General features: G+C 41.8%; 1 protein-coding gene across 5 annotated transcripts in view; it reads right to left on the bottom strand.

Annotated features, from left to right (window-relative positions):
- Positions 1 to 15036, bottom strand: part of PRDM5 (PR/SET domain 5) — a 206345-nt gene extending 191309 nt beyond the window's left edge. For 2 of the 5 annotated variants that reach the window (XR_003421502.2, XM_027063646.2), the window contains exon 1: positions 14520 to 15036. Coding sequence is in view for 4 of the 5 variants with exons in the window: in XM_027063646.2 (XP_026919447.1) it covers positions 14520 to 14612 (93 nt within the window). In the remaining variant the exon portion in view is untranslated. The remainder of the gene's footprint in view (positions 1 to 14519) is intronic. The other 3 variants (XM_027063671.2, XM_027063655.2, XM_027063638.2) reach the window with 3 other exon arrangements.
- Between the last annotated feature and the right edge of the window lie 244 nt (positions 15037 to 15280).

Here is a 15280-nt window from a genome sequence, read left to right as displayed (position 1 = left end):
TCAAAACAAACAGCTATAAAAACACTTTGGAGACAACTGGAGTAGTTTGAGTATGGGCTGGAATTAGATGACATTAGGAAATTACTGTCATTTTTGCTGGATGTTAAAATGATATTATGGCTATTTAGGAGAATGTCCTCCACAGAAATATTGAGGGAAAAAAATCGTCATAATGTCTGTAATTTACTTTGAAATGCCTCAGTGAATAAAAAAATATATACATATTGATGAAATAAATTATATTAAAGTGAATCAATCTGCAGTTGAGTCATTCACATGTGAAATAATGATAATTTTTCACAGAAGGAGTCTAGGGTCCCCACTTAGAACATAATTATATTTCCATGTTACACTCCTGTTCATGTGTTGTTCTTATAGTACAATTAGGCCTTCAACACAGTATGTTTCTAAAAAGTTCAGGATGAAAAATATCTAATCTTCTTTCCCCACTGTGACTGAGCAGAGGCAAGTTGCCTTGCTATATCCATACTCCTTAGTACTAGAATGCTGACCTTTTGTTGAGGGTACTAATATACATAGGTAGAAAAACTATACTCACCAGCTTCCCATTTAGATAGGGAAGAGAGCTAACAATATGCAAGCAAAGATCATTGTATGAACCTACCACAAAGGCTCTTAAATGAGAGCTAAGTCAGCTGGCAAGAATACCCTTGGGCCTTGGTTACTTCTTCTCTCTCCCCACTGATAATAAAAGCATGGTAGCTGGGGCTAAAGCAGCCATCGTGAGGCCAAGAGAACACAAAGACTTCCACCCCAACACTTTAAGCCACTGAACTGATAGCAGTAAATGCCTAAGTGCCAACTTCTTATTATAGGGAGAACTTAATCCCCAAGGTTCAGATTCCTATAGTTGTCCCCATTACTCTCAGCTGATATAGCGAATATCAAGGAAGAGAAACACACCAGTGCCCAAGACATAACAGAATCATTCTTTATGAAATGAGTCCCTTATAAAATAAATACGAAATGGGAAATGCAGGAGAACTGTGAGGAAGAAGAGATTCTGAGTATGTGCTGACCTGTACGCACCACCTTCCCCTTAACTCAACCCTAAGCTACTTTCATCTTTTGAGCAAAACAACTGCCACTAGCATGTACAGTCAACGGGACATAAGTGAAGCCTTAGGCTCTGGCAAGGTACTGGTGTGAGGCATTCTCTCCAGTGGACTTAGTAATAAAGTGGAAAACAGCAGAAGAGGGCTGAGGACCGGAAACTAGGGAATGCTGAGAAACGTTTGAAAGTCAGAGATGGGGGAAGGGGCCACAGCCCACAGTCTTTCCATGCTCAGCAGTCCAGGAAAGTCCAAGGAGACAAGAGAGCAAAGGAACAGGGAACTGACAACCTATCTGCCCGGGCAGGCTCATGGTGACAGAGACCCCTTGCCTATAGGGAAGGGCTGACATCACAGAGGGCTCTCTAATTACCGGTCTTAGGCTTTGACAAAACAACCAAGGCAGACTGCCTAAACAAAGGGGCCCAGCTGCCTGAGAGAGAACAATCAGGCAGAAAAATGAGAACCATACTCTGTAAAACAGAACTTCTACAGGAGGCAGAATCATTAAGAGAAATACCTTAACTGCATAAGGGAATTTAAGGACATTCAAGTAGAGCACTCAAAAAAAATAACAACAACAACAACAACAAAACACACTTTTAAGAGTGAAAAAAGAAACACGATTTTCCAACTAAATATGTTTAGAGAATGAGTTGAAAGAGAAATGCAATAACCTGAAAATCACTTACCCAGCAGGAAGTCCTTTACAGTCAGGTGGAAGGAGAGCTACCTGATGATATACACAGATTCAAAGAGCATATTATCCACATGGTGATGAGAAAAAGAATCACAAAAAAGTCTCTAACTAAACAAATGAACCAGAGCAAAGAAAAGAAGATGGCAGAAGAAAAGGAGGAGCTGGTGTGTATACACACAAAATTAACAACTAACAGAGTGTGTAGATCATATAGGCTCTAACTAACAACTTTTCAACCAACGGGGATATACTCTTAAAAGAAATTCTATTAAATAACACACCATTTCATGCAAACTTAAGGGCTGTTGGGGAAGGATGGCAGGAAGGCAAAAGCATCCCAAAAGCTGCTGGGGTGAAGGTGGGCGATGGGCGGAGGGAAGGAAAGGGGAAATGGGACATCTTGTAGAAGAAATTGTGTGTTTTTGTGGGAAAACATAGTTGAGCTCTAGGCATCAGACAAAAAAAATCATATCCATCTGATTGTGAAAGAGGGAAAGAGTAAGCAAATCACTAATGAAAAAGAATATAACTAACATAGTAATCAGAAGAAAGAAAGGAACGAACAGTGACTTGAACAGACCGCAAAATAAGGAAAATTTAAAAATAAGTTACAACAATATAAAATAAGTAATGAGAATAAAGAAAGACAACAAGAATGATATCAGTTCTATCAGCTATTATGCTAAATATGAAGGAATTAAATTCCTCATTAAATGAGAGATTGTAATATTGCATTATGAAATATAATCTAGCTACATGTGATTACAAAAGATAAAACAAAATGATAAAAAAATGACTTTAAACGGGTAGACAAAGAAAGGCAATAGTGTCAATATCAGACAAGAATTAAATTAATGGCTGAACGCACTAAACAGAATAAAGCAGAACATTATATAGTAATAAAAAATACATTCATGAAGAAGATCTAACAGGGAGAAAACAGAAGTTTAAAAATACTAAAAATTCACAAACTTCCAGTTATAAAATAAGTCATGGAGATAAAAAGTACAGCATGGGGAATATAGTCAATAATATTGTAGTAAAGTTGCACAGTGGTAGTGACTATATTTATCGTGGTGAGTAGTAAATCATGTACAGAATTGTTGAATCAGTATGCTGTATACCTAAAACTAATATAACATTGTATGTTAATTATATTTCAATAAAAAATGATTAAAATGGCCAGTTTTAGGTTATGTATATTTTTAAAAAATAATTAAAAAACTTAACTAACTTTTCACCAAAATACATATGTATTATATAATACATATAGCATATATGTGTGTGTGTGTGTGTGTGTGTGTGTGCATGAAGAACTAGAGTGGGAGATTTTAAAACCTCTCCTTCAATACTGCACAGATTTATTAAGTAATAAAGATAAGTAAGAATATTTTTAAATGCCACTAATTTTAAAACTTAAATATCCACCAAGGATTTGAAAAGGGTATCCCTCCTACCCTACCAATCCGAAAGGCCAATAAACCACAAAATCCTAACTTTTCTTGAGGAGAGCACTGGCTTAGCTGCTGCCACAGATCACAGAATGCACAGCCGCCAGTCACCACACAAGCAGGTAAGAAATCAACTAACGCTTTAACAGCTAAAGGTACATGTGAGACAGCCTGCCCTTACAGAACCAGTGGAAGCCCCAGACGTAAGCAGAGTTCACACACACGTGCAGAGTCTTCTCCAAAGATCTCCCATACAAGAAAGATTGGGGGACAGACAGGAGAACAGTCTCCCTCAGGGATGCAAGCATGCAGGAGCGAACAGCATACGCTACAAGAATGACACAACACTCCACACCTCCTGCCCTGCCCTTTCTTCCACATAAGGAAAAGCCTTTAGGCACAGCAAGGGAAGCAGCACACTGTCACCTCTAGGACACAAATAAAGATCCACTGCTGCTAGGAGAAGGGCAGGAAGTAATGCAGGATCAGGAACGTATACCACAACCATCAGAGGACTCCTACCTTTGTGGAAGGGACAAGAAACACTCTCCCAGCAAAACACCAAGCTAAAACAAGGCAAAAGTTTGGCTCCTATGGAGAAGAGGTAGGAATGCTGAGAAGACACAACTCCCAGGGCTCAGACTGATAAACCCTGGATAAGAATGAAGCTGGACCAAGATAGAGAATCTCAAAAAACAATACATAGCGGTCTACTACTGATAGAAGGGGAAGAGCAAGGCAGCATGGTGAAAACCCTCTATGGTTCAGGCATTCAAGGACAAAAGAGAGCTGAGAGTTGGGGCACCTGGGTGGCTCATTCAACTAGGCATCCGACTTTGGCTCAGATCATGATCTCACGGATTGTGGGTTTGAGCCCTGCCACAGGCTCAGGGCTGACAGCTAGGAGCCTGGGACCTGCTTCAGATTCTGTGTCTCCCTTTCTCTCTGCCCCTTCCCCACTCACTCATGTGCGCTCTCTCTCTCTATCAAAAATAAAAACAAGAACATTTAACAAAAAAAGAGAGAGAGAGAGAGAGAGCGCTGAGAGTAGAACAGAAACACTGCGAAAAACCTTGAGCACTCTAGCCACGCCCAGTACAAGATAACTCTAGAAGGATCTAAAGCCTGTGATATATTGAAGGTAACAACAGCAACAAAATAATGCAAACCCATTTTAGCTCCTAACTAGATTGATCCAAATCCCCAGACTGACCAAAAAAAAAAAGAGGTGTAAATAGCATAAATGCTATTTACTGCACTCTTGATCGTTTCACACATGATGCTGGCATTCAATCAAAACTATGACATACAAAAAAGCAAGGAGAAAAAAAAACATTGTTCAGAAACAAAGCAAGCAATGGAACCAGATTCAGAGATGACACAGATGTTGGACTTATCAGATAAGGACTTTAACAATAACCAGGTCTACTTTGTAAAAGAATCTACTAGAGGGGTGCCTGGGTGGCTCAGTCAGTTAAGTATACGAACTCTTGATTTTGGCTCAGATCATGATCTCATGGTTTGTGAGTTTGAGCCCAGCATCAGGCTCTGAGCTGACAGTGAGGGGCCTACTTAGGATTCTTTCTCTCTGACCCCTCCCCGCTGATGCTTGCTCTCTCTCTCTCTCTCAAAATAAATAAATAAATAAACTAAAAAATAATAATAATAACCTAATAGAAAAGGCAGTTGACATGCATGAATATAGGGAAGATTTCAGCTGAGACATGTCAACTATAAAATGGAGAGTCCAGTGGAAATACTAGAAATAGAGATCACAATATCAAAGATGAATTCCTTTGACAGACTCACTAGGAAACTTGGCACAGCTGAGAAAAGAATCAATAAACTTGAAGATAAGGAAAAAGAGAACTAAACTAAACTAAAACACAAAGTAAAAAAGAAAAAAAAGCATAGAAAAAGCAGAACAAAGCATATATAGGCTGTGACATACTATTCTATCAAATGGTCTGACACACATGTAATTGGAGACCCAGAGGAAAGATTATACCAGAAATAAAATGTGAAGAGATAATGTCCAAGGATGTTCAAAAAATAATAAAAGACATCAAACCACACATAAAACCAAGTTTTTTTAATCAAAGACACATATTTAAATTTCTAAAATTCAAAGAAAAGTAGAAAAATCTTGAATGTAGACAGAAGAAAAAGATATTATGTACAGAATGTAAGACTTACAGCAGACTTTTTGTCGGAAACTACGTAAGCCAAAAAAAAATAAAGAAAGAAAAACAAGCAACATCCATAATGTAGTGGGGGGTGGGGGCTGTCAACCTGAAGAACATAGCAAAATACTCTTTCAGACATGCAAAAGCTGGAGAAATTCATTGGCAGCAACTTATGCTACTAGAAATGTTCAAAGAATATGGTTCAGGCATGAGGAATATGATCCCAGACAGTAACTTAGTTAAAAGCAAAGAAATTAAGAGCTCCAGAATGTTAAAAATATATAATAAAGACAATTTTTCTGATTTTTAATTGCTCTAAAAGTCAACTGATGATCAAAAGGGAATATAGCAGAAATGTAAGGTTTATAGAATAAAATAAAATAGCTGAAAATAGTGGCATAAAGGATGGGAAGGAGGATATGCAGGTACAACAACTGTATCTCACCACCTCTTTGACATCTCTCCCTGTTGTCTAACAGAAACCTCAAAATCAACAGGCCTTTGGGGTGCCTGGTTGGCTCAATCGGTTAAGCGTCTGACTTGATTTTGGCCCAGGTCATGATCTCACAGATCTTCAGTTAGAGCCCCACATCAGGCTCTGCACTCTCAGCAAAGAGCTTGGGATTTTTCTCTCTCCGTCTCTCTCTGTTCCTCCCCTGTTCACACTCTCTCTTCTCTCAAAAATAAATAAATAGAGGCACCTTGGTGGCTTGGTCGGTCAGTTGAGCATCCGACTTGGCTCAGGTCGTGATCTCTTGGTTCATGAGGTCGAGCCCCACATTGGGCTGCTGTCAGTGCGGAAGCCCACTTCAGGTCCCCTGTCCTCCTCTCTCTCTGCCCCTCCCCAACTTGCGAGCACACACGCACATGTGTGCACTCGTTCTCTCTCCTTCTCAAAAATGAATAAACATTTATAAAATAAACAACTTGAGTTCCTGATCCTCCCCCTTCAAACCTGCTCCACCCACAATCTTCCCCACCTCAGTTGTTGGCTGACAATACAACCCTTCCAATTTCTCACACTAAAATCCTTGGAATCATCTTCAGATCTTTCCCTTTCTTTCACCCTTATTCCACCAGCATACTCTGTCACTGCTATCTTCAAACTACACTACCAGCATTGCCACCATGTTGGTCTAAGCCACCATCATCTCTCACCTGGATCACTGCAAAAGAATCCTAACAAGTCTTCTAAGCTGCACACTTGCCCTGTGGCCAGTCATTCTCAGAAGGACCCTTGATAAACTCAAGTCAAATCATGTCAAAACCCTGCAGTGGTTCCCCATTTGACTCAAAGAAAAGTAGACACCTTTGCAATGTCTTGAAAGAAAGAAATGTGGCCCTTAGTAGGCTTCCCTTCATTAACTGACCTCCTCCCCTAGTACTCAGCCCCAACTCACTCCCTTCCAGCCTCATTGGCCTCCTTGTCCTGGGACACAACAAGCAAACACCCATCTTAGGACCTTTGCTCTCGCTGCTTTCTAGAATGCTTGTCTCCTAGAAATATGCCATCCTGTAAGTCACTGCCCAAACCTCCCTTGCCTAGTGAGCACTAACTGGACCACCTATTTATAACAACATCCCCACACCCACATCCACGCACTCTGCCAAGTTATCGATACCCGGCTCTACTTTTTTTTTCCTTAGCACTTACCACATTTTAACAGAGTATAAAATTTATCTAATATGTTCATTGTTTAGTTTCTGTCTCTTCTCACTAGAATGCAAGCTCCACAACAGACAGAATCTCTATTTTGTTCACTACTGAATTCATAGGACAGATTTTGGTGAAGAAGATATATCTTGAATAACTATGTAAAACAGACCCGAATAGGGGTGCCTGGGTGGCTCAGTCGGTTAAGCGGCCGACTTCGGCTCAGGTCATGATCTCAGGGTCCATGAGTTCGAGCCCCACGTCGGGCTCTGTGCTGACAGCTCAGAGCCTGAAGCCTGTTTCAGATTCTGTGTCTCCCTCTCTCTGATCCTCCCCCATTCATGCTCTGTCTCTCTCTGTCAAAAATAAATAAACGTTAAAATAAATAAATAAATAAAAACAGACCCGAATAAGTGGAAATTGTGGCACACTGACAGCATAAAATATATTCAGTCATTAAAAATAATCAATTACAGGGGCACGTGGGTGGCTCAGTCGGTTAAGCATCGACTCTTGGTTTCGGCTCAGGTCATGATCTCATGGTTCACGAGGTTGAGCTCTGCATCAGGTTCTGCACTGACAGTGCAGAGTCTACTTGGGATTCTCTCTCTTCCTCTGTCTGCCCCTCCACCGCTCTCTCTCTCTCTCTCAAAATAAATAAAACATTAGTAAATACATACATAAATAAATAAATATTAAAATAATAAATTACAGCCAAAGTAGATTACTTGAAGGGATTTCCATTAAATACTGTTGAATGAGAAATGTTGGATGATGAAATGAGTTTACTCTTTTTCTCATTTTTGTGAAATAATTTTGTTAAACTATATGGGTAGATGTGTGTCTGGATGGTCGTATATGAGCATGGACACAGCACTTTATCAGTATAGAGCAAAAAAAAATTTTTTTCAGTAAAAAGGATATATGGAATTATCTGAGTTCAAATTGATTAATCCACTTATTATTAATATAACTTTCCTCAAAATCAGCCCCCTCATCGATAAAACAAGGATAACAACGGCAGGATAAACCTTGCAGGCTTCTGGTAGGACTTGAATATGAACTGTGTGATGCATTCAGTGACTACTGTCTCTGTCATTCACCTTTCTGTCACCAGCAACTAGCCCAGTGAGTGCCTAACAATTTCAGGTGCTCAATAAATATTTGTTGAAAAAATTAACCACAGCTATTATTATCGCACACACAAAAAACAAAAAACGAAGTTTCAAAGAAAACATCCGTTTAAGTGGATTAGTTATATACTTTAAAATCTATAACAACACCAGGATATACAAAGCTGCTTTTAGTCTCTATCCTAGAGTATAAATGTGTAAACAGAAAAAAGAGATAGCACATATGGCAGGCATCAATGGTGATGATTTTTCCTCTGATTATGTTTCCAGGTTAGTTATCATCAGCCACCAGGAAATATAAGCAAACGTTCACTGGCAGAATTCTAGCTCTAGCATAAAGATCCATTGTTTCCTCATGAGATTCACCTTCCAAGCTGATCAACAAAACACTTTATTCCATAAAATCTCATCTCCTTATATTAACATTTATGCATGGTGATTGTTCCTCTATGCTTTTACTTACTTTTCTTTTTTTTTTTTTTAATGTTTATTTATTATTGAGAGACAGGGACACAGAGTGCGAGCAGGGGAGGGGCAGAGAGAGGGGGACACACATAATCTGAAGAAGGCTCCAGGTTCTGAGTTGTCAGTACAGAGTTCAGCGTGGGGCTTGAACCCACAAACCACGAGATCATGACCTGAGCCAAAGTCGGACACTTAACCAACTGAACCACCCAGGTGCCCCCTTACTTTACTTTTCAGGGTACCTCTTTCCCATATGGTTTTCTAACCCTATACAACGTATTTTTTTGTTTTTGTTTTTGTTTTTTAGCTTATCTTAACTTTCATAAACTCAGATTTGAACTTTACTTCAGGTATTTTTCACTGGGATTTGACTCATTAAATGTCTCTACTGCAAATCCCTCAAAAAGAACCAAAGTGTTTGCCTTGGTTTGAAAGAGGGCGCTGGTATCATGGAAGACATGGGAGCTTGAGAGGCAGCTGTTAGCCGCAAGACTCCATGTGAAGCTTCTCTGGGCTCTGGTGTCATCATTTGTAAAATAAGAATGTGCACATTAGATTACTTCTGAAGTTCTTTTTCTACTTCCCACGAACATACTTTTTCCTCCTTTTTGTAAGGGAACCACTCATTCAGGTTTTATTGCATGACAACTCTGAAGATCTCACCAGAATCAATACTGAAAACAAGGCATTATCATCAACATGGTAGATCTGCAATGAATACATTTTATCAGGATCAGTATGTGGGGAACAACTCACCCCAGTTAGTTATCGTAACACGTTCCACAGAATCCAGGCCAAGAATTATAATTTGGAGCCCAGGTAAGATAGTAATGGCCCACCAAAAATATTTACATCCTAATTCCCAGAATCTGTATGCTACCTTTACCTTACCTGAGATAAGAGACTGTGCAGATGTAATTACATTAGGGATCCTGAGATGGGGAGATTATCCTGGACTACCTGGGTCAGCCCGATCCAACCACAAGGGTCCTTATACGAGAAGCCAGGAGGGTCAGAGTAAGAGAAGGAAATGTGATCACAAAAGCAGAGGTTGGAAAGATATAGAGCAAAGGAATGACCAAAGGAATGTGGGCAGCCTCCAGAAAACTGCAAAAGGAAAGGAGGCAGACTCGAGAGACTCCAGAAGGAACCACTCTGTCTGCTCATTTTAGATTTATATTCTCCAGAACCATAAGATAATAAACTTATATTGCTTTAAGCCACTAAATTTGTGATAATTTGTTACAGCAATAACAAGAAACGCATACCCCAGCACTGCCAATAAGTTTTGTCCAGAAAAGCAGTTGTGTATAAAATCCTACGGTATCTGACGAAGTTTGAACTAGGAACCCGTGTTTGTTCATGAGAAAGGCAAAGTATAGTGGGACACTGCCCTAGGGTTCATGGACACAGGATGGCACTCAGGAGCCACTTGGGCAAGAAAGCACAAGATTGAGAAGGAAGGGAGCAAGGAACAGAGCTTCCCAGGGGGGTCAATTCAGTTGCTGGTGTGTAGACAGGTGTCGGCAATGCTATTTACTGCTTCTACTGGAATTAGGGGACCAGAAATCTGGGAGAGACATTTTATTTCATTTATATTTAGTTATTTCCTTTTCAGCTTTTCCTCAGCCTTCCTGTTAATCTTTGGTTGTTTTTAAAAATATAAGCCCAGTTCAACTACACTACGCTTATGCAGGTTACAGGGCTTCTAGATATAAAGGAAAATAACTACATATCTAACCTGGTAAAGTTTTAGCCTGCTAGTGAAGAATGAACTGGAAAGAAGAAAAAGTTAAACGTCAGCATAAGGACAATTGCAAACATTTTGACAAAAAGTAATCATCCACCAAGTGTGCAATCTGTAACTGGGGATAATAATAAACCTTCAAAGACTGTTGTACAATAAAATGAGATAGCATACACAAGTACACAGTAAACAGAAAACACAGAATTCATACTGTGTGCTTGTGTGTGACACTTTCAGGCTGCCGACCCAACAGTCTCCTCTGTGTAAGGTGGCCCTTCAATGGAAATATTTAAACAACTCCTATGGGGCACCTGTGTGGCTCAGTTGGTTAAGCGTCCAACTCTTGGTTTCGGCTCCCGTCATGATCTCACAGTTTCCTGAGTTCGAGCCCTGCACTGGGCTCCCCAATGACAGTGCAGATCCTGCTTGGGATTCCCCCCGCCCCTCCCCCACTCATGTTGTCTCTGTCTCTCTCAAAATAAATAAACTTAAAAAACAAAAAACAAAAAAAATAAACAACTCCTTTGTCTGCAATATGGCCTGTCACAAGGTCTAGCCCTTAAAGGACTGTTTCAATTTTTTTTATAATTTTTTTTTAATGCTTATTTTATTTTTGACAGAGAGAGACAGACCATGAGCAGGAGAGGGGCAGAGACAGAGGGAGACACAGAAACCAAAGCAGGCTCCAGGCTCTGAGCTGTCAGCACAGAGCCTGATACAGACTCAAACTCCCTAACAGGAGATCATGACCTGAGCCGAAGTTGGGTGTTTAACCGACTGGGCCACCCAGGCACCCCAGAAGTGTCCACCTTATTGTAATTATTAGCAAACTGCAATGTGTATAACTCTGAATGAACTCAGGTCTCCTTTTTCTACTCAAGGGCTTTCCAATAGTCTCATCCATTCTTTCTACAAGAACAATTCATGGCTTACATAGAAACAGCTACGAAAGGACCTTCTCTTCATCCAACCTCTAATTTCCATAATGGCAAGAAAAGGAAAGGAGGTCCTTTCCTTTTCATCTTATTCTCACTATGAAAATTTTCTACAGAAAGAGAGAAAGAGAGAGAGCTTGTGAGACAGCACAAGCTCAGGCCTGCAAAAATAGATTATTGCCAAGGAAAAACCTAATAGGGCTAAGGTGGGGCCAGGCATTAGGTGATTCTGTTGCAGGGAACTCACTCTGGCAAACACTGCACAAAAAGGAGTGGACCTAAAAAAGGATTAAGGGGTCCCATTGTTAAGAAAAAATCAAATTGACCTCATGAATGTAGAGGGAGTGGAGTCTCTAGAAAGATCCCACAATGTCAGTACCAGTCTGGATTAGCTTCTATGAATTTGAAATCAATAGATGGCTTTAGTTGCAATTGTTGTTTTTCTTTCTTCCTTTCATTCATTCATTTATTTATTTATTTATTTATTTATTTATTTATTTATTTATTTATTTTTGAGAGACAGCGCAAGCAGGGGAGGGGCAGAGAGAGAGAGAGAGAGAGACAGAGACAGAGAGAGAGAGAGACAGAGAGAGAGAGATAGGAAACACAGAATCTGAAGCTAGCTCCAGGCCCTGAGCTGTGAGCCCAACGCTGGGCTCGAACCCATGGACCAGGAGATAGTGACCTGAGCCGAAGTTGGACACCACCCAGATGCCCTGCAATTGGTTTTTTTGTGTGTGTTTTTTTGTTTTTATTGAAACAGAAGTGTTCTACAAGCATGTGTGTTATAAGCGTGTGACAAAAATTTGCTATTTGTAACATATAAAGTGATATATTCTAAAACTTATTCAGAATAGAGAATATGAAAAGTTTAAGGTCTTTGCTGAAATACAGTCTTCTCAGACCCCTTGATCCTTCATTTATGGCCAGAAGGCCCATTAAAGGTAACTTGGAAAATATTTAATAATCAAGAAACTACACACAAACAGGTAAGGACATTCAGCTTTGACTTTACCATTCAGCTAAAATCTGCTATTCAGCTTCAGCTTCGTCCTCAGCCTTTGGAAGGCAAAGGAACTGAAAACTAATTCAGGGTTATTTCTGGCATCAGTGAACCTGTCCATGATTGATGACCTTTTGATTGAGTATCTTGTGATCATAACTAAATTATGTCACTAATAGTAGGACATCTGAATTCAATGCAAACATCTGCATATTCACTTGAAATATAGATATGCATTCTAGATGTGATCGGGATGAAAAACTCTGTTTTACATGTTGAAACTGTAAGAGCCAGGAAAAGATAAGTGTCTATTTAGTACTGCAATAATAAGATAGACTAACATACGGTGATTTGGGAAGCTGTTCATTCTATATCCAAAAATAATAAAAAATGTCCAAATAACTAAATACATGGAAAAATAAGTTGGAATTTATAAAAATATCAAAAGAAAGTACATTGGCCAGCTGTTTCTAAAGCCTAAATAGTAATATAAGACACAATATAGGGATTATGTAATAATTCTAATTATTTGTACAACTTTTTAATTTATAACTATTAATAACAATAAACAAAATAATGTTTAAGAATTGTGTTTATTTTTAAGTAATTAAATTTAGGCCTGAGACTTTCATGAAAAATACATTTGGGAATTTTCTAGATGCCGTGAGAAAGGATTAAAAGCAGAATTTCAACTTCTGCTTTGAACGAATGTGGATGTTGACATTTACCTATTTGACAAAAACATCTATTCAGTTCATCTCAAATTCAGATAAAGTGTTTACTCCTGGTTTTCACCTTTGAGCATTCTTCCAAACTCCCATTTGAAAAAGTAAGTATGGGGTTGGCTTCTTCCAGTTTTATCCTAGGAGATGCTTATAGGTCATGTTGTCAAGGAAGCCCTCTGAAGCACTCATCTACCTTTCTTCCCCCTTTCTGATTTATACTCAGATGAAAGGCATCCTGGTGTCTCTGGGTGCATTCTGTGACCCTCTTGCTAGCATACCTTTCCTAACTAAACAAGCCTGCTCTTACCCAAACCTCGTTTTCAAAGTATCTGTTCGGTGCGAGTGTGAACTTGGTAGGGATAGATCTGGAAAGAACATGAGCTTTGGACCTAGAAGCCATGGGTTTGAAGCCTCTGCACGAAATTTAACTGTGCATTACTTCTGGTTTTTTTGTCTCTTACATGAGGATTAATACTGTTCTCAAGGGAGCTGTGCTGATGACGTTACTAATGTAGATAAAGTTCCAGAAAGTGGCCCTGGCACAAAGTATCTGCTCAATAAACGGTGGCTCTCGTTACCCTGGGCATTTTACCACTGGCTTTGTGGTTCCAGATTTTACACATCCTGTGAAACGGCTGTAACACGTATCTCATCAAATCCAAAGGTTTGTAATTTTCCAGTTATCTCTCCTCCTAGGCCTTTGTTTTCAACATCCAACATTTCCAGGCCGTTCCCCCATGCACAGCGCAACATGCCTGCCTTGCTCATTTGTCTCTAAACTTTTGGAAAGAGAGATCTAATCAGAAAAAATGCAAAGGCAGAGAAAAAAAGATCAAAGATTCTACGATTATCGAGTTGTCACCTCCCAGAATACACACAACACATTTTGGAAGCAAGGAAATAACTTCTGAGTGTGTGAATGAGATTCCAAAACCTGTTTTGAGCTTCGCTCGGGATGACCCCCTCCCAAAACCTATAGCGAGAGCGAGGCGCTTCCGACCACATTTCCAATCACCCTAAAGGAAGAAAGGGGGCGGCGGGGCTGCGTGCGCTCCTGTGAAGACACCCGCCCACGCGCGGCTCCGCCAACGCAAAGACGCAGCTCACTCCCAGCACCGAGGAAGAGGGAGGCTCCATCCGGACTCACTTCCTGCAGGGGAAAGGAAAGACCTCTCGGTGCAGGGCGGCCCGCGGCAGTTCCGCCCCTGGACCGGCCGGGAGCAGAGCGCGCCCCGCAGGCACTTACGTGGCGCTGCCCGCTCGGGAGACGCGGCAGGCGAAGGCCGCCCCGTCGGCCCCGGCCTTCCCGCGGGGGTCCCGGTCGGCCCCGGCTAGGGGCGACGGCAGGGACGCCCGCAGAGCCCCCAGCCCTGAGGAGGGGCGACCCCGGGAGGCGCACAGAGCGCGGCAGGAGCAGGGGCGCGCAGGCTGCCGCCGGGTCACCCACCTTTCTCACTCTGCGGGCCGTGTAGAGCCCCATCCCGTCCTGAACCCGGGAGGACTTCAGGGAGAACCTGTCCGGCACGTACATGCCCAGCATTTTCCAGGCCGCGGCCGCCGCCGCCTCGCTCAGCACCAGCGCTCTGCGCCCGGGAGGAGACACATCGAAATTTGGGGTGCTGGGTGGAGGGGAGAGGCCGGCAGGGAAGGAGGAAATGGAGTTTTCCTCCCAGAATCCCCACCTCCCCGCCGATTCCAGGATCCCCCGCGGCTCAGCCCCTCCTAGTCCCGGGTCTGGCTCAGCCCGGAGCCGCCGCGGCCGCTGCTGCCATTGCTGCCGCGGGGGCGCGGGGGGCGCGGGCCGGGGCGCTGCGGTCTCAGAGACGCCGCGCGCTGATTGGCCCGAAGTTGGCGGCTCGCACCCGCGCCGGGCGCGGAGCCGAGAGCGGAGCTGACCTCGGGCCTCAAACCCAGAGGCCGGCGAAAGGAGAGGACCAGCCTGCTCCCCGCGTCCAGCGCCGCAGCTTCGAGACCCGCCCTTGTCCAGCTCTGGGTTTTGCCGCGCTGAACTAGTTCTAGTTGGGAAATTGTACTGTTTTCAGATGCAAAACGAAATGGGCGTGACACAGCTGGGGGCATCCTCCAAAACAATTTTATGGAGTTCCAGACTCTGAAAGTATGCTTATTGCCCGACTACTGAAAACCATCCCTGAGGAGTAAGAAATTTGGGTCCTTCTCGTATTGTTTTTTTCATGCTTGTTTCAGGGA

This window comes from Acinonyx jubatus, chromosome B1 (genome assembly GCF_027475565.1).
Source record: "Acinonyx jubatus isolate Ajub_Pintada_27869175 chromosome B1, VMU_Ajub_asm_v1.0, whole genome shotgun sequence".
NCBI lineage: Eukaryota > Metazoa > Chordata > Mammalia > Carnivora > Felidae > Acinonyx > Acinonyx jubatus.
Note: the sequence above shows the minus strand (reverse complement) of the source record. Positions and strands in the feature narration are given on the sequence as shown.